This window comes from Sphaerodactylus townsendi, linkage group LG01 (assembly GCF_021028975.2).
Source record: "Sphaerodactylus townsendi isolate TG3544 linkage group LG01, MPM_Stown_v2.3, whole genome shotgun sequence".
NCBI lineage: Eukaryota > Metazoa > Chordata > Lepidosauria > Squamata > Sphaerodactylidae > Sphaerodactylus > Sphaerodactylus townsendi.
The window spans coordinates 55,987,979-56,009,944 of NC_059425.1; the positions used below are offsets into that span (position 1 = coordinate 55,987,979).

The 21,966-nt window shown below is 40.9% G+C and overlaps 1 protein-coding gene across 1 annotated transcript in view; it reads left to right on the plus strand.

Moving 5' to 3' along the window:
- Positions 1-21,144, plus strand: part of PPP2R5A (protein phosphatase 2 regulatory subunit B'alpha) — a 49,752-nt gene extending 28,608 nt beyond the window's left edge. Inside the window, exons 5-13 of the mRNA XM_048487843.1 lie at positions 316-446; positions 4,581-4,640; positions 6,320-6,428; positions 7,911-7,964; positions 11,017-11,067; positions 13,043-13,162; positions 13,245-13,372; positions 16,506-16,607; positions 19,871-21,144. Coding sequence (XP_048343800.1) covers positions 316-446; positions 4,581-4,640; positions 6,320-6,428; positions 7,911-7,964; positions 11,017-11,067; positions 13,043-13,162; positions 13,245-13,372; positions 16,506-16,607; positions 19,871-20,036 — 921 coding nt within the window. The 3' untranslated portion in view covers positions 20,037-21,144. The remainder of the gene's footprint in view (positions 1-315; positions 447-4,580; positions 4,641-6,319; positions 6,429-7,910; positions 7,965-11,016; positions 11,068-13,042; positions 13,163-13,244; positions 13,373-16,505; positions 16,608-19,870) is intronic.
- Positions 21,145-21,966: the final 822 nt, after the last annotated feature.

Below are 21,966 nucleotides of genomic sequence, written 5' to 3' on the forward strand. Positions count from 1 at the left end.
CTATGGGTAAGATCCAGGAGTCTTATGGGTCATGCCTGTTGATTCACTTTCAGCAGGTTATAATGTTGCATGTTTAACATATGGGAAGACATTATGAAGTAGTTGCTTTATTATACTGTTTTTTGAGGTTCACAGTCTACACATGTGTGAATTAATTTATTTTTGGCAAAATATTACACAAAACACTGTCCTGTGTTTTACTGGGGGGGGGGGGTTTGGTGTGGAGGGAAAACGATGGTCATGGTAGAACTTATTTTTATTCTGCTGAGTGTGCAGTATCAGGAACTGAAGTAATAAGTAATGTTTTATTAATAGCTGTTGGAGCTTTTTGATAGTGAAGATCCACGAGAGCGTGACTTCTTAAAAACTGTTCTTCATCGAATTTATGGCAAATTTCTTGGATTAAGAGCGTTCATCAGAAAACAAATCAACAATATTTTCCTCAGGTATAATATATGTAGTTATCTATAGAAACATTTAGAACCAGGATACGTTCTGAGAGCACTTTCTAAAATGGTGTTGCTGATCTTTTAGTGGATCAGGTGAGATAACAAGTCTTTTAGGAACCCCTTAGGGGTGGGGGAGTGGGGTTACTTTTATTGTTTTTATTCTGTTTTATTTATGATTATTTTTAATTGTTGTTAACATGTGTAAGCTGCCCAGAGACGCTAATATGAGGCAGGGTAGAAATACTTAACAAATAGATTAATGAAGAGATATTGCCTCTTCAATTCTCCCATAAATTCTATGATGGAGGAAAGATGTGAAGAAATTTATTTATTTATGACATTTATATCCCATCATATCTCAAAGACTCGAGGCAGCTCACAATGAAACAATCAAATAAATACAACTCAATTACATTTGTGTAATTTGTGTGTGTGTAAAGTGTCTTCAAGTCACACTTGACCTATGGTAATCCCAGCAAGAATCTCTCAAGGCAAGTAAGAAGCAGAGATGATTAGCCATTGCCTTCCTCTGCAGAGTCTTCCTGCCAAGGACTGGCCCTGCTTAGCCTCCAAGAGCTGACAAGACCGGACTATACCGTGCTTCCTTCCTAGGAAATGTAATGGATGGTGATAAATACCAACCTTGCAACTAAATACATTATTAGCCTGCAAATAAAAATAGCCAATACAGTATTTATTGTTTTTACAGTAAGGTAATTTAGAAGAGGCAGTTCACCTTTCCCCTCAAACAGAAAGGGAGTATTTTTGTCTGGACTGGCACATGTCACATGTTTTTATATGGAAATAAATCTCACTGAGTTCCATGAGTCCTATTTCCATCCAGTTGCACATATATGTCCACTTGAATCCAGGATTGGCTCTCCTGGTGTTTGTTTTTTTTGTGTGTGTTTGTGTGTTTTACTTACAAGCAGCAGCAGGGGTCTTCCATTTGCTTGGCTGTACTCAGGGGCGAACCTACCCTCCCACCATGAACAAACAATTATTTTTGCACCATCTCACAAAACACCTCCCACTCCCAGCAAAACATACCACCAACTCTTTTCCTAATTTCCTAATCACAACAACCCTATGAGGTAGGTTGTTAGCCTGAGAAACAACAAGTGGGTATTAAGCATGTAAATCTCTCACAACCCACCCCCAGCAAAACATTTACCAAACAAATGTCAGCATCTTCTCTCAAAACACCTCAGTGGAATCACCCACAAACAGCATCACTGTCCACCTTAAAGGAGAATCTGGGGTCTCAGTTAAAAAACAAAATTGAAAGTGATGCTGTCCCCACCTGAAACAACAACACCACTTTTGAGGGTTGGAGATTTAGATGAAACAAATACCAGATTCAGCTGGAATCTGGGCAGAATTTGGGCACATTTGGACAAAAGTGTCCAATTATGTCCTACCCAAATATGAACAAATGTGAATGCATGTATTTGGGCTTTGGGGGGTGGTGATATTTTTGGTGTTTTCTGCCGGGCATTTTTTAAAGCTAACAGGGGCATCATCCAGACACTGCCAAGTTTGGTGATGTTTTGGTTCTATGGACACCCAAATGGAGATGCCCCCATCCCCATTGTTTTCAATGGGAGCTAACAGGAGATGGGGGGCTACCCATTTGAGGGGACCATAACTTTGGTCCCCTGAACCTAATTCCTGGAAACCTGGGTGGTATCATGGGAATAGTTACCAGATGATACCCTGAAATTTTTTAGTGTCACTAGCTTTTAAAAAAATACACCCCTTGAGCACCCAAAGAAAGTTGCCCAAGATTCTTTGTTTTGCAGTGACTTTGCTCCATTGTAGCCAATGGGGAATTTCTGAGTGTGAAGGCAGGCTGCACACTCTTTGAAGATAGAGGCACCAGACTTTCAGGGGGCTCCAGGAGGGCCTCCTGGTAATATCATCCAGGTTTGGAGGCCTTTGCTTGGGGTTCAATTTTGCTGGGCCCCCAAGGCCTCTTGGAGCCATGGCCTCTATCTTCAAAAAATGTGTGGTCAGTGCTTACAGCACTCAGAAATTCCCAGAATCTGCCAGGCTCTTCCAGCAGAAGTTCTATGGTGGAAACATTATTTTTTCCCACCATAGACTTCCAATGGGGCTTTCATGTTATGCCCAGCTGGCTGTGGTAGAGGATTTCAACAGGGAGGCAATGTGATAGTGGTCTTGCTCTGGGTGGGGGCACTAAAAGTTTGCCTGGGATGGGTGCCCACAGCATTTTAGCAAATTTGAGTGGTTCCTTTCAGGAGACTCCACACCAGCAGCCCTGCAGGAAATGCTACACCCAGAGCAAGACCCCTACCACAGTGCCTCCCATTGGAAACCTCTACCACAGAGCCATCTGGGCATAACTGTCTAAAGCCCATAGACATTTTGAAGATAGAGGCACCAGACTTTCAAGGTGGCTCCAAGGTCTTGGGTAATAGCATCCAAGCTTGGTGTGAGCTTTGCTTTCATGTGCAGGGCGTGGAAACAAAATAAGGAGGGCTTCCTGGAGTGGTGCCTCTATCTTCAAAATGTGCAGCCTGCCTTCACACTCATTGGCTACAATGGAGCAAAGTCACTAAAGAATCTTGGGCAGCTTTCTTGGTTCAGGGGACCAAAGTTATGGTCCCTTAAATGGGTAGTCCCCATCTCCTGTTAACTCCCATTGAAAACAATGGGGATGGGGGCACCCTCTTTGGGGGTCCATAACTTTGCTTCCCCTGAACCAAACATCACCAAACTTGGGTGGTATCATCAGGACAGTCTCTGGATGGTACCCTGAAATTTCAGTGCTAATAGCAAAATGCGCCCCACAGGCCAGAGCAACACCCAACAAAATTTAAAAAATCACACAAGCGACCCTGAAATGGGTGGCTACTCATGTGACCAAATGGTTGGGTACCCCTGTCCCTAGGCAGGAACGCCACTGGCTGTACTGCAGGAAGAAGAATTTTAATCCCTCCAATGCCATTTTCCTGATGTGTTCTCCACAGTGGGACAGTGTTAAAATCTCCTTGCAGCCTGAGCAAATTAGAAGTCCCATGCTTCTGCTTCTAATAAAGGACAAAGATGCGAGGGGGGGGGGGGGCAGTTGCCAAATTCTTGTATAACTGTAGTTTGCCCCTTATCTTCCAATTAAGTGTTTATAGGATTTCAGTGGAAAAATCTTTCGGTTGTTTTCTCCTGAAAACATTAAATAGCTTTAGCTCTTTGCAGATAGGAAGAATGAATGTCACCAACCTTATAGAAGCCAGGCTCAGAGCGTGTATCTGAAGGTAAACATTGCAGATAATCTAGCTGACTCAGAGACGTGAGATCGTACAAAAGACAGCTGCCATAGCCACGCTGTTAGCAAAACAAAGCTGGAGGCTTCAAGCATGAAAGTGAAAGTATGAAAACCTTAGTCATTCACTTCTCAGCACTGAATCTTCACATAACACTGGACTAAACATGTGAATGGATTTTTTAATGAAGATTCAGACTTGCTCTGAAGATAACCTGTGAAATGAAGATTTTAGATCATCCTGATCTTTTGGGGAATGTCATACCCTTCCCAAATGACCAGATGAAGGATAACTTGCAAGTATGATGGATGTGTTTTTAAAAAGAGCTAGTCCCTTGAACTGCACTGCAGCACAACCAAGAAACTGAACTCGGGTTACAGTTGTGTACGTAAGAACTGGCTCATTTATTAGGTCCTAATACGTTCTGTGAGATAAAGTTAACAGGTTGTATACAGGACACAGTTAAGGGAAGGCAAAACCTGTTATTCAAATGAGTTGGATCACAGTACTTGGGGATTATTTTAAATGGGCCTCAAAGTATATACCCTAATCTTGACTCTTTTCTGCCAGAGGCAAACTAGGGTACATATTTGTATATGCAAAAAATGTAGAGAGATCTTCTAGCTCTCCCAAAAAATTGAGATATATTCTAGAAACTTTAGAGCCATGGAGGAAAGAAAAAGCAAATTTGTGGGTGGTGGTGGGGAAATAAGATATATGCAGTAGTTCTTTATCAAGCCTTTTAAAAACATAAAATGAATAATTTATAGCATGGCACATAAAATTTACCTACTTCTGTTTAGATTACACATCAATTGTCTCATATGTTGAATTGTACTTTTAACAGGTTTATATATGAAACAGAACATTTCAATGGTGTTGCTGAACTCCTTGAGATACTAGGAAGGTATGCGTATTCTTTTACTAAATAGCCATCCAAGTAATGCTGTTGCCTTTCTTATTTGGAGGACACGTTGGCAGATATTTTGGATCTAATATTGGGGAAAAAATTGCTGTGCGTTGTTTGTCGTTTTACTTGCTAAGTTACAACCAATGTGGATGCAACAGCCTCAGTTCCATTTGCTTAAAAAGCAAAAGAGGCCTCTGGCTAAGCCAGGGATGTAGAACCGTCCCTTTACCTGCTGACTTCTTTTCCTGAACAACTTGGCTGAATCCTGATGCCAGAAGTGATCATGGTGAAGAGCTGCAGGGAGGTAACTAGCAAACATGGGAAGGATTCAGTAACCCTTTCCTGCCAAAACTGAGTCCCCATGGTCCTCTTTCTGCATGGTTGGGACTGTCCTGTTTAAAACTCAACAGACTGTCATAACTGTCTTTGAAAGGGGGCCTTTTGTTTCAGTTTGGTCTTTCAAAGTGAAAATTAGCTTTGATATCTAAGGCTGCTTTTAGCTAATGCACTAATTCTCATTGTCTCAATGCAGCTTCAGGATCATTGCATCAGTATGTTGCAAATCCTTTGCTGCACTTTACAATGTTACTTATGTATCAGGAATTTTTGAAATGCTGTGATGCTGTTGCTATAAAACAACTACAGCTGACAAATATTATCTGAATACATAGTCTATTGCAGAGATCTGCAATCTGCGGCTCTCTAGATGTTCATAGACTACAAATCCCATCAGCCCCTGCCAGCATGGCCAATTAGTACTGCTGGCAGGGGCTGATGGGATTTGTAGTCCATGAACATCTGGAGAGCTGCTGGTTGCAGACCCCTGGTCTATTGTATCTTTCTCAAAGCAGACAGAAATTTTGTATTCCTGTCATTGATTTTGCTGGAATGATACATTACAATAATTTCTTCCTGTTCAAAATACTGTTGCAATTAAGGAATGTAATACAAAGAGTATCATTATCAGCAGGGTTAAATAATTGCATTGTCTGATTATGGTTAACAAGTAAGGCATTGTCTAGCTTGTAAAGAAGAGGAAGGCAAATTCAACCAACGCATGGAATGGTTACTTTGAGGCTTCCTTCAGCTTCTGTGATTAGGCTGCATGGGCAGCACTTGTGGGAAAGGAAAGAAAGCATACATTTAATCTGATCATGCGCATATCTGATTCCATATCCGTGCTAGATGAATAATGCCCAAAATAGACTTGTGTCCTTGTCTTTAGAAATCCTCTTGAGCACTATGAAATAAACGGTTGGAGGGGTCACTGAATTGGTACAGAATTGACTGTTTGAATCTTCTTTGGTCTTGCTTTGTAATATCAAAAGCACTTCCTACACGACCAATATAAATATCTGTATTTGAATGCTGAGATGAGGGAACAAACCTGATTGACAGCTCCTTGGAAATGCTGCTCATTGCTGCCATCTTCAGTGGTAGGATTAAGAGGCTTATAGCCTAGGGGAATGGAGGGATTTGCCCTGTGCTGGTCTGGCAGCTGCTTCATTTTTATGAAGCAAATCGGGGACTAGCGTTGCCGGGAAGACTTCCAAGGGGGTGTTGGATGCGTAAGTGTGGGTTTTGCTGCTTTTTAAATATGAACTGTACATGTTGTTCTGTCATGTTCTGCTCTTGAAACTTCACAAACGAGGTTTCCTGCCTACTTTCTTTTCCAGCATTATCAATGGGTTTGCATTGCCCCTGAAAGCAGAGCACAAGCAGTTCCTTATGAAGGTCCTTATTCCTATGCACACGGCAAAAGGATTAGCTTTATTTCATGCACAGGTATGCCGAACAGTCAGAGGGAATTGTTTCTGTAATAGATGCTGACATATTTATTGCTGTTGTGGTTAAAGTTTCATTAGTTAGTGTAGTGCACACACTTGATTGTGAGTAATATGTGTGTATGGAGGGGGTGAAAAGTGAGGCAGGCTTTGCTACTGACATAGTCTAAGTGCTTCATAGAGTAGATGTGATATACAAAATGATCTGACTGTGTCAAAGTACATGGTTACAAATATTTTTCCTTGTATACTTTATTTGTTCTTTTGAATTAAGTGTTCCTTTTACAGATGACTGATACATTGCAGATTTGTAAAAAAGAAATGTTTGGCACCCACTGTAGTTAAATTTATTCTGTCTGCTCTTAAAATTAGGAAACAGTTCGTATGATCTAAACCTGGGGATTGAACATTGTAAAAATGTATTTAATTATTTTAATATTTAATAATTTGGGACGTGTTTTTTGATTCACCTGAGTGCGTTGGCATATAGGCACTCACATTTCTGAACAGGAAATGTTTGCTAGACTTGACTTTTAATCACAGCTCGCTAGTGGATTTGCAATATTTTTTGAACAAGTTCCTCACAAATAGAGTAGCAGTAATGTTGTTATGCCTCATGAGCATTGAACATGAATGAGAACAGAAACTGGCATTAGAAAGTAGTATGTCTGTGCAAAAGATATTAACAGTATTGTGAACTTTGACTACAGTGAAAATGAAAATACGAGAAATCAGCAACAAATGTTAGTAAAGCTTAGATCAGGAGTGTCGAACATGCAACCTGGGGGGCTGGATTTGGCCCCTTGAGGGAGCTTATCAGCCCCATGGTCCAGCTGAGGCAAAAGAATAGGAAAAGGGTTCTGATAAGCTCCCTCAAGGCAGCCATCCCACTCTGCTGTGAGCTTGCCAGTTCAGGCAACACCCCCCCCCCCGTGCCGTTCTGGGGCTAGCAGAGACAGCCCCACCCTCACCCCCAGGACATGACCCAACCAAGTCACAAATCCAGCCCTTATAACAAATGAATTTGACACCCCTGGCCCAGATGCTGGTGGTGGTGGTAATTGTATTCAGGTTCTTCCAAGAACTTCTTTGGATGCTGTTCCCTGATCCTTGGACCAGCAGAGAAATAAAACCCAAACCAGTAGATCCAGCATTTAGAAAATCCACTTTTGGTCCTGAGAGAGGAGGCACTCTTGAAGAAGCTGCTCCCTGGATCAGTCATTCACATTTTCTTGCTGTGGAAAGGAACAACATACAGAGCATACAAGCCAGAGCCCTCAGTCAGCACAGTACTGGGATCCAGGAGAATAGAATCAGTGATTATTCTCCATAACTGTAATGATTAAGTGTATGTTCCACAATGCATCTGAGGCATATGCTTAAATATTTGGAATTGGTGAGTCTTAGCCAAATACCTCTACAAGCTGAACTGAAGCCCTATTGTCATTAAGAAAAACAATTAAACTTTTTATTTGTGTTTTAGTTGGCCTATTGTGTTGTTCAGTTCCTGGAGAAAGATATGACATTGACGGAGCCGGTGAGTGTTGTCTGTTTGCTTTCAACATTGTTGTGTCTGCATATTGGAATAACACTTGTGAGAACATATAGGATGTGTATTCTGTTTGTGATTTACACGAGACTAAATTGGAAGCACTGTTGTAGACAAATTGAATTGCTCATGTGTATAAACAAACCTTTCCAGGCAAGGATGATGTGTAGGAAAAGTGGGCTTCGTTCAAAGCTATAGGAGGCTTTCATGTTGCCTCAGTAGCAAAGAATGGCATTTGCTGAATCTGATGCTTTTGGTGCTTTAAATCCATATCTATGATAAAAGCTGTGTGCTTGAGTGTAGATCATTTTCCGTCACATCCAGAGTCAGATTTTTCCTTCCTTTCTTCCTTCCCTCCCCTTGTCCCAGACATGCGCAAGGGGTGGTGATGAATAATCTTTGCACAACAGGTGTTCAAATCCTCTCCCATCTCACAACTTGATGTTTTATGTTTTGTTTGGAGTCTTTTTTTGGTCCTAGTTGTTGTCTCCCAGAAAAGATCAAAGAGCATGGGAAATTAAGGCAGAGGAAGATTGAATTTGTCTTGTCTATCTAGTCCTTCTGATGTCATACTCCTCCCAGACTATTTATGGTCACTAGCATTTGACTCATTGGCCACCAGTTTAATTTAGTGTACTGGAGTGGGACTGCAAATATATTTTGCCCTTTGCCAGGAAATGTTAGTTGTATCAAATATAGCTGTGAGGTAGCTGTGTCAGGCAGTCTGAGGTAAAGTTTGATGTTAGCAGAGGATTTGTAAGTTCTAACAAGCGTCATAACTTGTTAGAAGAAGAAGAATTTTGACTTACACCCATCTTTTCTCAACTGTAAGGTATCTCAAAGCAGCTTTCAAACTCCTTTCCTCCTTCTCCCCACAACAGACACCTTGTAGAGTGGGTGGGGCTGAAAGAGTTCTGAGAGAACTGTGATTCACCCAAGCTTGCCCAGCAGGCTTCATCTGTAGGAGTGGGGAATCAAACCCACTTTTCCAAATTAGAGTCCACTATTCTTACTTGAGTTTCTTCCATGATCATCCTATCACCTTGGTGACCTATCAATTCTATTGTGTTTTGAGTCATTCTGTAGTTTATTTAACAAGCTTTGTTCTTGCAGATTTGATGCTGAATTCATTATGCTTTGGGTTTTCTTTTTAACTCTTGTATTTTATGTTAGTTTTGTGCTGGGTTTATTTATTACTTTTTTCAATATCTATACTTGTTATGAGCAGATTGGGCAGCTTTTCTGAAGAGGGGGGTGGAGAGTGTTGCCTGTATATTTATGTCATTTCATGCCAAATCTCTGGATGATCTCTGCCAGTGGTTTTTTTTATAGATGTTTTAAAATGTTGAGAGCAAAATGGAGTTCTACAAATGCTAGGGATCGAAGGAGTTGTCCCCAGTGGTGTGTCTGATATCAGTCAGCCAGAGTGGGCATCCAGCCATCACGGAACATGCCCCTCATTAAATCTATCAACTGGGTCAATCATATGTAACTTGATACCACTGAGCATAGTGTACTTCTGAATTGTACTGCTTTTCCCCTTTCCCCAAATCCCCCAAGCAACAGTTCTACAAAAGGACAATCAAAGCAGTTCTTGTTCCCAAGTCAGATGTGAAACCAGGTAGAGATCTCAATACCGGTAACTTGTCTCCTCCAAGAAGGCCTACGGGGTCTCATATGTCTTTCAAGACAGTGGAAACAGGCCCAGTTTTGTTTCCCTGTTCCTGCACATGAAGCCTGCTGGTGACCTTGGGCCAATCACGGTTGTCTCAGAACTTTCTCAGCCCTACCTGCCTCCCCAGATGCCTGTTGTGGGGAGAAGAAGGGAAGGAGTTTGTAAGTCGCTTTGAGACTCTTTACTATTGAGAAAAGCAGGGTATAAATCCAAACTGTTCTTCTTTTTTCCTTAAGAAAGCATTATTCACTCCTTGGATCCAATTGTACAAACCACTACCAGCTAAATGTGTGCAGCCAGGAGGGGCAAGGTCAACTATAGGTTTGGCAGTCTGCTCCTCTATACAACTTGTCGTCCTCTTCAGATCACAAGAATTGAAAGATATCATTAAACATGGCTGTTGCCTGATAATGGTACACTTTATTTCTTCGTCTCTTTGCCAGCCAGTTAATTCAGTTTGATAATGTTTGAGGGACAGAGATTTGTAAATGCCCCCAGTTGTCAGGCATTTATCTACAGGAGGCCCAGTGCTAGGAGCTGAAATCTTAGCACAGTCGCAGGGGCACTAGGACGGCCCCTGATTACTTCACTATGACCACCTGCCCTCCTTTCGGTGCCAGTGACCAGATTAGGTCCTCCTCCCTCCCTGGACATTCTCTTTTGGTTGTGTATCTTGGCCCTTCCTTTCCTTGAGCAAGGGAGGGCAGTGGTAGTTATTAATCATTGCCTGTCTGGGTGAGTGTCTGTACAAGCTTGGAGCTACTGCTGGCTGTTTATTCACTCAGCCTGTCCTTCTTTGCTGAGTAGCAGCAATGAGAATGGCTGTTAACATATGTAAAAGTGGTTAATGGACCAGTGTGGTACAGTGCTGGGCTAGCATTGAAAAGTTCCAAGAGGAGCATATGATGATGATGATGATGATGATGATGATGATAATGTTTTAAAACATATATTTCCAACATATATTTCCAATATATGAAATTAATATAAAAACATATATTTCCAAATTTGTAACAAATAGACTTTTTTACGTAAAACTAATTCATAAACTGTCATTTGAAATTTGTACGTAAACCATGTTGAGATATGGTTGAAACTACAAGGTAAAGCTTTGAATACAGTGTAAATTCAAATGGCATGATTATAAGAATTTAAATCATGTCTGTCTGAACACTTTGCTCGGATGGTGAGCTGACTGATCCTTCTTCTTACCTGGAAATTCAGTGTCATGAAGACCTACTAGCAGCCAGGAGCTGGCTAGTGGGCTGGTTGACGGTCCCAGTCCCGTGCCTGGTTCAGTTTAGTATGTAACTGTCTTAGTAAATATGTTCTGACTTGACTTTTTAAAATTTTGGGGTTTTTTAGGTCATCAGAGGACTTCTCAAATTTTGGCCAAAAATATGCAGCCAGAAAGAGGTCAGTTTTATTCATTTCTGTATATTGAATGACAGAAGAGGAGGCCAGGCTGACAAATCTGAAATAGTTTGCCCCTCACTATAAGTAGGATTCCAGCTGCATTTTTTGAAAAGAAATAACCGTTGAACTGAAGTTCACCAACTGGGTTTGATTCCCAGCCCCTTACTTTCTATCCTTGTGGATGCAATACTCATGCATATGGGGATCTGTTAGGGTGGAAAGAATGCCCTACCCTCTTAAGTACGTGCACAAGGCAGTACAAAGAGCTGTTAATAGGAACTGTGAAGTCTGTGCATACCAAACCTCTCCTTATCTTTCTCTCCCCAACTGCCTGATCAAATTACACCAGATGTAATTTAGAGGAAGGTGAAAGGGAGCGCCAGGAACCTCCAGAGTCCTCCTGCTTCCTAACACAGCGTGAAGGGCAATGGGGAAGAGAGGTTCTGAGTGCCAGGGGATCCTTCTGTACCTGAGCACTGTACCCTTGTAGAGGAGGATCATACCCTCCGAGTTCCCATGATAATGCATATGACATTGTACTTAATCCAAAATTGGCCAGTTATAGCATAAGTGTCCCAACTCTGGCGCTTCAGATGTTCATGGACTTCAATTCCCATCAGCCTCTGCTGGCATGGCTGTGCAGGTTCACACATGGCTAGGTGTATAGGTCATGTATAAGAGGTTAGATCCCAAGTTATCTTCTACCAGTGGAAGGTCATTTTCGCAGTGGAGGACAGGATTTTTTGCCAGTTGCCCTGTCCTACGGCAGATTTCACACTGCATTGCCAAACAATTTCCAAGCCAATGAACCTCCAGGGAGTACAGCAGGTTCCAGCAGGAAAAGAGAGGTTGAAGAACATGGTTCTTTATTTAGACTCAACGAATGGTGGGGAGCTCTCCATTACTGTGAGTATATATTTTTGTTTGAACTGGAGCCTAAGAATATACAGTTGCAGGTTTTTTAAAGTATCCAGGGGTAGTGCCCCATGTGAGGAGTGACAATGAACCTTTCAAATTTAACAAAGCAAACAAAATAACAGTGCATTTGTTTACTTACAAAATCCTTTTGGAATTTATCCTCTGTCACTCACTTAGGCGTCTATCCGGATTACATTGGTCCTGTACCATCTTCAATGGCTGCCAATCGAGTTCCAGATCATGTTCAAAGTTGGTTTTGACCTTCAAGGCCCTGAGCAGCCTTGGGTCTGCATATCTGAGGGACCGCGTCTCCCCATATTTCCCTGCTAGGTCCTTCCGCTCCTCGGAGGAGAACCTACTAGAGGCCCCTGGCCCGGAAGACATCCAGCTGGCCTCTACAAGGGGCAAGGCTTTTATTGCCTTTTCCCCTCTCTGGTGGAACAGGCTTCCTAGAGAGACCAGGGCCCTGCAGGACTTGCAAAGTTTCCACAGAGCCTGCAAAACAGAGCTGTTCCGCCAGGCGTTTGGCCAGCCGGGTTGAGTGTATACCCCATTCCATCCAGGCCTCTCGTGGGCACGGTGGGGGCGGGGGTGTTCTGTTGCCATCTGCTATAACATCGTTTCTAAGCTATGACATTTATATTGATTACTTTTTTATCTTGTTGGATTTTATTATTATGAATTATGATTAATTTATTATCTTTGTTGTTCACTGCCCTGAGCCCTTTGGGGGAGGGCAGTTTATAAATCTATAGTGAAACCTCGGTTTTTGGCTACATTGGTTTTTGCTGATTGTCGCCAGCCGTTTTTTACCTTGGATTTCATCGGTTGCCTCAGATGAAATTGAGGCAACTTTTGTGTAAATTCGCTGCACTGTTTGCGTTGCACCTGTGTAGACAGCGTAGCCTTGGTTTTCGTCAGTTTCAGTTTTCGCCGATAGTCACTGGACGGATTAGCGGCGAAAACCGAGGTTCCACTGTAATTATCAATTAAAAATAGGCACTTGTGATGATTGATAAAGTATATTCTATTCACTTTTTGCTTGTTTTTTTAAAAGGTAATGTTTTTAGGTGAAATTGAAGAAATCCTGGATGTAATAGAACCAACACAATTTAAAAAAATACAAGAGCCTCTCTTTAAACAGATAGCCAAGTGTGTGTCAAGTTCACATTTTCAGGTATAAAATAGCACATTCAACTTTGACTTGTGACTTGTATTACCCAGCTTAATTGATCTGAATTCTGAAATGTATATTTCAGGTTGCAGAAAGAGCTTTATACTTCTGGAATAATGAATACATTCTTGGTTTGATTGAGGAGAACATTGATACAATTCTGCCTATTATGTTTGGTAGTTTATACAAGATTTCCAAAGAACACTGGAATCCGTATGTATTCTTTAACTTTCAATTTTTTTAGTGCTTTTTAATATGTATTGAGTTACTTTCTGCCATATGTCTTCTGATGAATTAAAACGTAAACAAATTTACACAAGTAGCTAGTCCATATTGGTGTTTGGAATATGCTGCCACAGGAGGTGGTGATGGCCACTAACCTGGATAGCTTTAAAAAGGGCTTGGACAGATTTATGGAGGAGAAGTCGATCTATGGCTACCAATCTTGATCCTCCTTGATCTCAGATTGCAAATGCCTTAGCAGACCAGGTGCTCAGGAGCAGCAGCAGCAGAAGGCCATTGCTTTCACATCCTGCACGTGAGCTCCCAAAGGCACCCGGTAGGCCACTGTGAGTAGCAGAGTTCTGGACTAGATGGACTCTGGTCTGAGCCAGCAGGCTAGTTCTTATGTTCTTATATTATGCCCAAGATCCAATTTATACCAAAAGAATCAAGTTGAATATATAGTGCTATTGAAGGTTATCTGTTCTCTCAAAGGTCCCCTAAATAAAGATGATTTAATGATTTTGAAGGAGCCTCTTGGCACAGAGTGATAAGCTGCAGTCAAAGCTTTGCTCACCACTTGAGTTCAATCTTGACAGAAGTTGGGTTCAGTTAGCCAGCTCAAGATTGACTCAGCCTTCCATCCTTCTCAGGAGAGTAAAATGGGTATCCAACTTGTTGCGGGTTAAGTATAGATAACTGAGGAAGGCAATAGCAAATCACCCCATAAACAGTTTGCCTAATAAATGGCACATTGTGATGTCACCTCATGGGTCAGTATTGACCTGGTGTTCGCACCTTTTAGGGGAAAGTTGACAAAAAAGTGTCTCTGCAGAAAGGTAGAATTGCTGAATTGTAGCTAATGAGAGTTGCAACCTGGCTTCTGAGCTATCACTGTAATAATATATCTGCAATAGAAAATATTTGGCATTGCATTTAATGAGAAAAAAATGTAAGCTGACGTGCCTGTTTCATTTTTAATGAAATTTTAAATTTAATGAAATTTTAAATAATTTGCTTTTAGGAAATAAGGTTTTACTTTTATAGATTTTTCACAAAAATAAGGGGTATATGTCCATTCTGAAAAATTGACGTTTGTTAAACCCATCCTAGAATAACATTATATCAATGCAGGTGTAATTTGAATTAATGTATTTAAATCTTCACAGCCCCTATAGTTAACATCTGTGTTGCTTAAACTTGTATTCAGGGGCACACATGAGCAAAGGGCTCATGAGGACAGTTCTGGACATAGAGCTTGCATTTGAGAAATATGCAGTTCCCTGTATGAAAACATGTTTTTTTTGTACAGATTTTACATGTAAGTTAAAACGGTTGATCAGTTTTTACAGGTGCACTTAAGGGGAGTGTGTATATTGTTTAGAAATATCAAAACAGTACTCAAGTTTAACCAACAGTTCATGCATAGCAGGACAAATGGAAGTATTTGTTTAAGTGTCAGAAGATCTGAGAACAGTTTTATCTTCGATCGTGACAAGTGATGTGTGCATAAGATGTACATGTAAATGTACAGAGTTAGTCAGTTGAGCATAATTACTGTCAAAAGTATAAACAAACTCTGATGATTACTATAATCATCATAATTTGTCATATTCCAAATTCATAGGTAATGTACAAAGTGAGATGTTTACTAATGACAGAGGGCTCCTCCTACCTTTTGACCCTTGTGCCTGGGGTGAGGGCAAGAATTCCCATCCCAACTGAGAGCCATAATGGGCCAAGTGTTGTGCATAATTTTTTTGTTTTGAGCCACTGGACAATATTTCCAGAAGTGTCAGTCCTGGGCTTGCTGCAGCAGGGAATTTTGGTGGCCAAATTGAAATTAGCAACCTTCCCAGAAACTTTTTTCCCAATCAAATATTTCAGTTCAAGTATTTGTTGCTTTTTGGGACATAAAGTCAACATGAGATACTTGTAAAATTATTTTTACTGAATAATGTCAAATATACTAAACTTTTATCGGTCTTCTTCCCTGGTTTTAGTGTTGTATGTTTTTATATCTTTTTATTAAACTATTGTATATACCAGGGGTGGCCAACCTATAGTGCTCCAGATGTTCATGGACTACAATTCCCATCAGCCCCTGCCAGCATGGCCAATTAACCATGCTGGCAGGGGCTGATGGGACTGGAGTACCATAGGTAGGCCACCCCTGGTATGTACATTATTTCTATTAAATGTTTTTAGTGTTGAAATGTTTTGATATTTGCCACCTTCAGGGGGACCTGTTTGGGTAGAAAAGTGACATAGAAATAATTTCAATAAATAAAACAAGCCATGATCTATTTAGAATGTAAGACAAAACCCACCTCGCTTGTAAAATGCCCACAAAGTATTTTGCTTGGAGAAGTGAAGTTGCAGATGGCTGTTGTAGTTTTCTGGGCTGTGGGCTAGTAGTTTTAGCTCCTAACGTTTTGCCTGCATCTATGGCTGGCATCTTCAGAGACCCTTCACCATGCCATAAGCAGCAGCATCATGGGATGAAAGTCAGTAGCAAAGTAAAGTTAATTAAAACAGCTGGAAAGGTATCTTGCAAACAAATGTCCATATTTGAAGTCACTCAAATATCCCGCCATGTAACAATGAGAGTTTCTTATCTTGTTCTATTTATGTGATTTTAGGTGAGCTAAATTTGTACTGAGTCCTTGTAAGCACAGGGAGTTTTAAAAATAATTAGTCTCTTGAAAGTGTAGAATTTTAATTGGATCTGAATTACACTACTTCAGTCTCTGCAGAAAATGGCATTCCATATGTTCCATATGACACATAGTTCCATTTTATTTGTGCCAGCAAGCCATTTTATGACCTTAGAGCTATTTAATATCTCAATAGTCACCATCAGTTTCACTGGATTAGTTGGCACTGATCGACTGCTTTAAAGCTTTATTAATCAAATGTAGGGATTGGGCCAAACATCTTCCATGTACATATTAAGCCTTCAAGACAGAAAACATCTGTTTTAAAACTACCATTCAAATTGCATTGCTGCCTGGTAAGTTACATTAAGTGGCTACAGAACAAAAGCAGCAATTGGACATATTCAGAACAGATGTTGGGATGCAACAGTCAGTTCCCTAATGTGCTCCTGTTCTTTTTGTCCTAGGACCATTGTAGCATTAGTATATAATGTGCTGAAAACTCTGATGGAGATGAATGGAAAGCTATTTGATGAACTCACAAGCTCTTACAAAGCAGAGCGACAAAGGTATTTTCTTTTCTTGGATGCTTGCTTTGAAATGGGTGACACCTGGCTTGACAACACTATATGTGAAAGGGATTTGGGAGTTTTAGTAGACCACAAACTGAACATGAGTCAGCAGTGTGATGCGGCGGCCAAGAAAGCCAATGCAATTTTGGGCTGTATCAGTAGGAGTATAGTATCAAGATCGAGGGATGTAATCTATTCTGCATTAGTTAGTATTGTGTACAGTTCTGGGCACCGCAATTCAAGGAGGATATTGGCAAGCTGGAACAGGTCCAGAGGAGGGCAACCATAATGGTAAAAGGTCTGGAATTCATGCCGTACAAGGAGAGACTTAGGGAGCTGGGTATGTTTGGTGAAGAGAAGGTTAAGAGGTAACATGATAGCCATGTTTCGATATTTCGATATGTTGGTGAGGGAGTAAGCTAGTTTTCTGCTGCTCCAGAGACTAGGACCAGGAGTAATGGGTTCAAGGTGAAGGAAAAGAGATTCCACCTAAACATCAGAAAAAATTTCCTGACAATAAGGGCTGTTTGACAATGGAATGCAATTCCTCAGAGAATGGTGGAGTCTCTTTCTTTGGAGGTTTTTAAAGAAGAAGAGTTGAATTTATATCCCTCCCCTTTCTCTCCTGTAAGGAGACTCAAAGGGGCTTACAAACTCCTTTCCCTTTCCCCCTCACAACAGACACCCTGTGAGGTTAGTGGGGCTAGGAGAGCTTGGAAGAACTGTGACTAGCCCAAGACCACCCAGCTGGCATGTGTTGGAGTACACAAGCTAATCTAGTTCACCAGATAAGCCTCCACAACTCAAGTGAGAGCGGGGAATCAAACCCGGTTCTCCAGATTAGAGTGCACCTGCTTTTAACCACTACACCATGCTGGCTCTGTGGATGGCCATATGTCAGAAGTGCTTTGATTGTGTGATCCTGCATTGCAGGGTGTTGCACTTGATGGCCTTTGGGGTCTCTTCCAACTCTGTGATTCTATGCAAGTGTCATCTCAGTTGCATCTTGATTTTGGGATTAAGATGACTTTGCAGCAGAACTGCTTTCCCTTAAATTCTCCTTCAAGCCTATTTATCCTATGAAGCAGCCCTTCTGGAAGGCAGATACCATCTTGTCCCTCTTTCTGAACAACTCTGTCCATGTAATATTGGGAAAGTAGAGTTTGTTCTGTTCATTGCCCATTTCATAATGATATTCAGGATAAGTATATAGCTGTAGCTTTGTCAGTCATACTGGGAAGATCTGAACAATTTATGGCTCCTTGCTTCTTGGTGATTCTTCCCAAGAAGAGATAACTTAGTGCCTGTGGACACACAGGATACAGAAGTGGCTGATTAAGCTTTAGCAACCTGGTTTGTGAGGGAAGCCTTTATTCTTTGTTTCCCTCTCAATTTATGATTATATTTGCCCCATTATATGTATTTACTTTTATTTTTATTCTAACCTTTTGTTAATCATCTGGAGCTGACTTTTGAATCGAAATAAATTTTAATCATGATTATCCCTATGAAGCTGTTCCTGGACTATCGGAGCCTGGAATTTTCTGCCCAGTCGGTTCACTGCTGCCATTTTCCACCCCCATCTTCCGTCTTCAGTGAGGGCTTCCACTAAGTAGCTTTTAGGTCTTGAGGTGGGGAATGTCTGAGGCCAAAGAAGGCGGCCACCCCTGCTTCAGGTTAAGGCTGGACAGATTTGGTATGCTCAGAAAAGTAATCTTCAAATATGACTTCTCTTTGGCAAAGCATCTCAGATGCTGAACAGTTCAGGCATGAAATTCCCTCCCCCAGCCTTAATGGAGGAGCCATGCCTCTGTGTAGCCATGTTCTTCAGAGGAGCGCTAGACAGTGGCAGAACTGTCACACTTGGTCATCACTCTAACACTTGAATGGAAAGATATCCTCATAGGCCTCAGCACCGTTGCAGAGCCCTTTTTCCTTTTTAGTTCTAAGGAGGTTATCATGCACAGCTGTCATACCCAGATGAAGCTGCTTTGGCACAGCATAAGTCTGAAGTGTCACCTCTGAGCTAGCATGTGCTGAAAGGATGCATGGATTGTAGGCCACTCCTGTTCCAGACAAAGGAGGGCGTAGGATATATTCTTGACTGTTTAAGCCAAGAGGTCCCCAAGGTGGTGCTTGTGGGTGCTGTGTCACCTGACACCGAGTGAAGCCAGATGGGGTTGTTGGCCAGTACAGCTCCTGATTTGCTGAGATTTTTTAAAAAATGTGTCTGCAGTAGCTGCCATCACAGCACAAGAATCGTCACTATTACTGCGTGCTTCTATGGGTATTCATTTTAAAAGGTGTTCCATTAAACAGAACTTCTGCCTGAAATATGTAAGTTACTATTAGTGCTACAAATCACTTTACTCTCATATTTTGTAGTAAGTTCCATTTCCCGTGGCAGCCATTTTGTGGTTGTGCTCACCATCCTTCACCAGAATTCCAAAGGTGCCTGCAGGCTTGAAAAGGCCTGTTTTAAGCAGCTGAACAATGAGCAAAGTATCCATGTGAATATTCACCATCTACTGCCAGATGAAGTGACATAGTGCAGGAAAGGGGTCTTTTCTGGTATTTAGATGTCCTTGTTTATATGATTCTGTTTCTACGGTGACCTTGCTTCCAAACACTATTGCATGTTCACAATGGCTGAGTATTCTTTTCATAAGCACCTGTAACTTGAGCAAAGCAGCAGTTTTCATAAGACAGTCTACATCTATTACTACATGGCAGTACAAATGAACCATTAATTGGTAATGTGTGTTATTTCAAAAGATTTAGCAAATTGATCGGTGGGCAGAGAAAAAAATGTGCTGACTGCAAATAATTTTTTCAAGGATGAGTGCAAACAGCAGAGGACTGATTTGTTGTATTTTGAGCCTTTAATCCATCTGAGTTTAAAGTCACTGTGGTAGAAATTCAAACAGATCTAGAAGAGCTTGGTTAAAATTGTTGTTTGTTACTCATCTAAATAAGGTTAAGGGGTAAAAGTAAATTACCCCCAGTTTTGAAAATGCGCATAAACAAAGCATCTTTTGTATCTGCACCAAACTGTAGGGTGTGCTTGTGTTCTCTGCCACAAATGCAGATTGTCTCAGATGTATTCACATATCCAGTAAAGTAAGCCTTTGTGGATACTAGCTCATACCTTAATCAAGCTGTTAATCGTGGGAGTCTTTTTGCTCTGGCTGGTCTTACCTTATCTCTGTGGTGAGAGTACCCAGTGGCCAAAGAAACACATTTGTTCTTCTTTTCTACAGAGAGAAGAAGAAGGAGCTCGACCGTGAAGAACTGTGGCGGAAACTGGAGGAACTAAAGCTAAAGAAAGCCCTGGCTGAGCAGAGTAGCCCACCCACGATAAATGCGCAAATTGACAAAGTGCCAATTGAAAATGACTCCTTCACATGTCCTTTTTTACATATGTAAAATACAGAACAGAAACCTCATCAGAAATGGCCTATTTTTTCCCTCTGGCAAAATGTAAATGAAAGTTTTTGAACAGAAATACAATAATTGAATGTGACATTACACAGCATATTGTAAATTTGTCTAATCATTGCTATATGATCACTTCTGACTTTTCACAAATGAATTTTATCATTCATGATGTGTGTGATTTTAATGATGGGAGTGGTGAAAATTGACTTGAATTTTTTTCTTTTTTATTGTGTGTTGCACATAGTATAGAAGTCAGCTATTTACATTTTCCCCTTATGTGCTTTTCGCATTACTGCAGGTTTGGCTAAGATTTCTAAAAATGACTGCTAATTGTGCTGTATTTTCTCAAATGAAATTAAGGCTACAATCTCACGCATACTTGGGAGGAAGCCCTATTGACTCCAGTTGGTCTCTTTTCTGAGTAAACACACGTAGGAGTGGGGTGCAGGGTATATTTTATTTGGAAGAAATGATCTTCTGTGTGTTACATTACCACAAATGTCAAAGCTACCACTGCACAAAGCATTCCAGACAGCAAAGATCTGTAGAGGTGAAAGGAAGATTTTTAATAGAACGCAAGTTAAAAATACAATGCCACGCATGTACCTTCTGACTGGATAGAGAGGAGGCAGCTTCTCTGGATATTCTACTACCATACCACTTGGTCTTCACATCTCTGCCTTTAGTCAGGCATTCACCCGCTGTGATTCCTGTTTTACAACTGAGGGTGGCATTTCCTTTTAAGCATATCACTGAAGCTCCTAGTGGCCTCGGAGTTCTTATACAACACAGGAGCTCTGTTTTGAGCTGGCTCTGCAAGGTAGAGGTTTGGGTTCTGCAATTCCTATGCAAGAATGAAATGTCTGTCTGACAAAATAATTCCTTGTTTTGTTTAATGAAAATACAATGCTCTTTTTTGGGTTGGGGAAAGCTGACTTTACAAGTCTTTTGTCTGTTTTTAATTGATCAGGAGGGGAAAATTTTTTTGCAGATCTTTCTATCAGTACCATTCCAATCTCCTTAAATTGCAGTTGTGTGGAAAACAGTTTTGTATTGAGAGATTGAGCAGCATTCAATAAAGTCTTTATGTTTGTAATTGGTTTTGTATATTACTATCTTCGTAGTTTACCTACCCTGTACAAAAGAAGTCATGCAGGTGGTTTCTTTAGAAATGTGTTTAAATTAATGCAGCGCTCATGAACCTGTAGGACTACACCCAATATTTAGTTGGATCCAGTGTCTAGAGCTCTTGCACAAGCAGAAATGCAGGAAAAAGACTGCACTAGTCACTTGCTCTAAATCATACTTATTGTGCCTTCCCTTATTTTCCTATCTGCACAACATATTGTATGACCAGTTCAAGGCACTGTATATAGGGATGGAAGTGGTAGGTGTTGCAGAAGACTGTGCAAAGTCCTTTTATGTTTCCGCTTATTCATTGCTGAAGCCAAGCTATGGATTGTCAGACTGAAGAGGATAAAATGACAAATCGATTGGACATAGATCAGTATCTGCTGTTGTTTTAGATGGAACTTCTGCAGAATGAAACTTGCAACAGTTTAATGGAGAGGCTGTTCCTATGTTTCATGGTAAATGACAAAAGACTGCAGAACCAGACATTTTGTTTTTCTAGTTTCCATCACTAGTAGGTGAGGAATCTGTTCTGGCTTAGAATACACATACATTTTTAATTGGAAGCTTTTCATGAATTAGTGGTTCTTACCATCCAAAGCACTTCTCCAGGCATTTCAAGGAATTGGCCTGAAGTTTGTCCACATTATTTGAAATCAGGACACAATGTTAATCCGGCAGTTACTAATATAAAGGGTACAACCTTGTTGTCACTGAAATTGCTGTTGCAGCTGCCAGTAAGTTTAATAGGGATTAATCGTACCCTGCAAGTGTGGCATCCAGACCC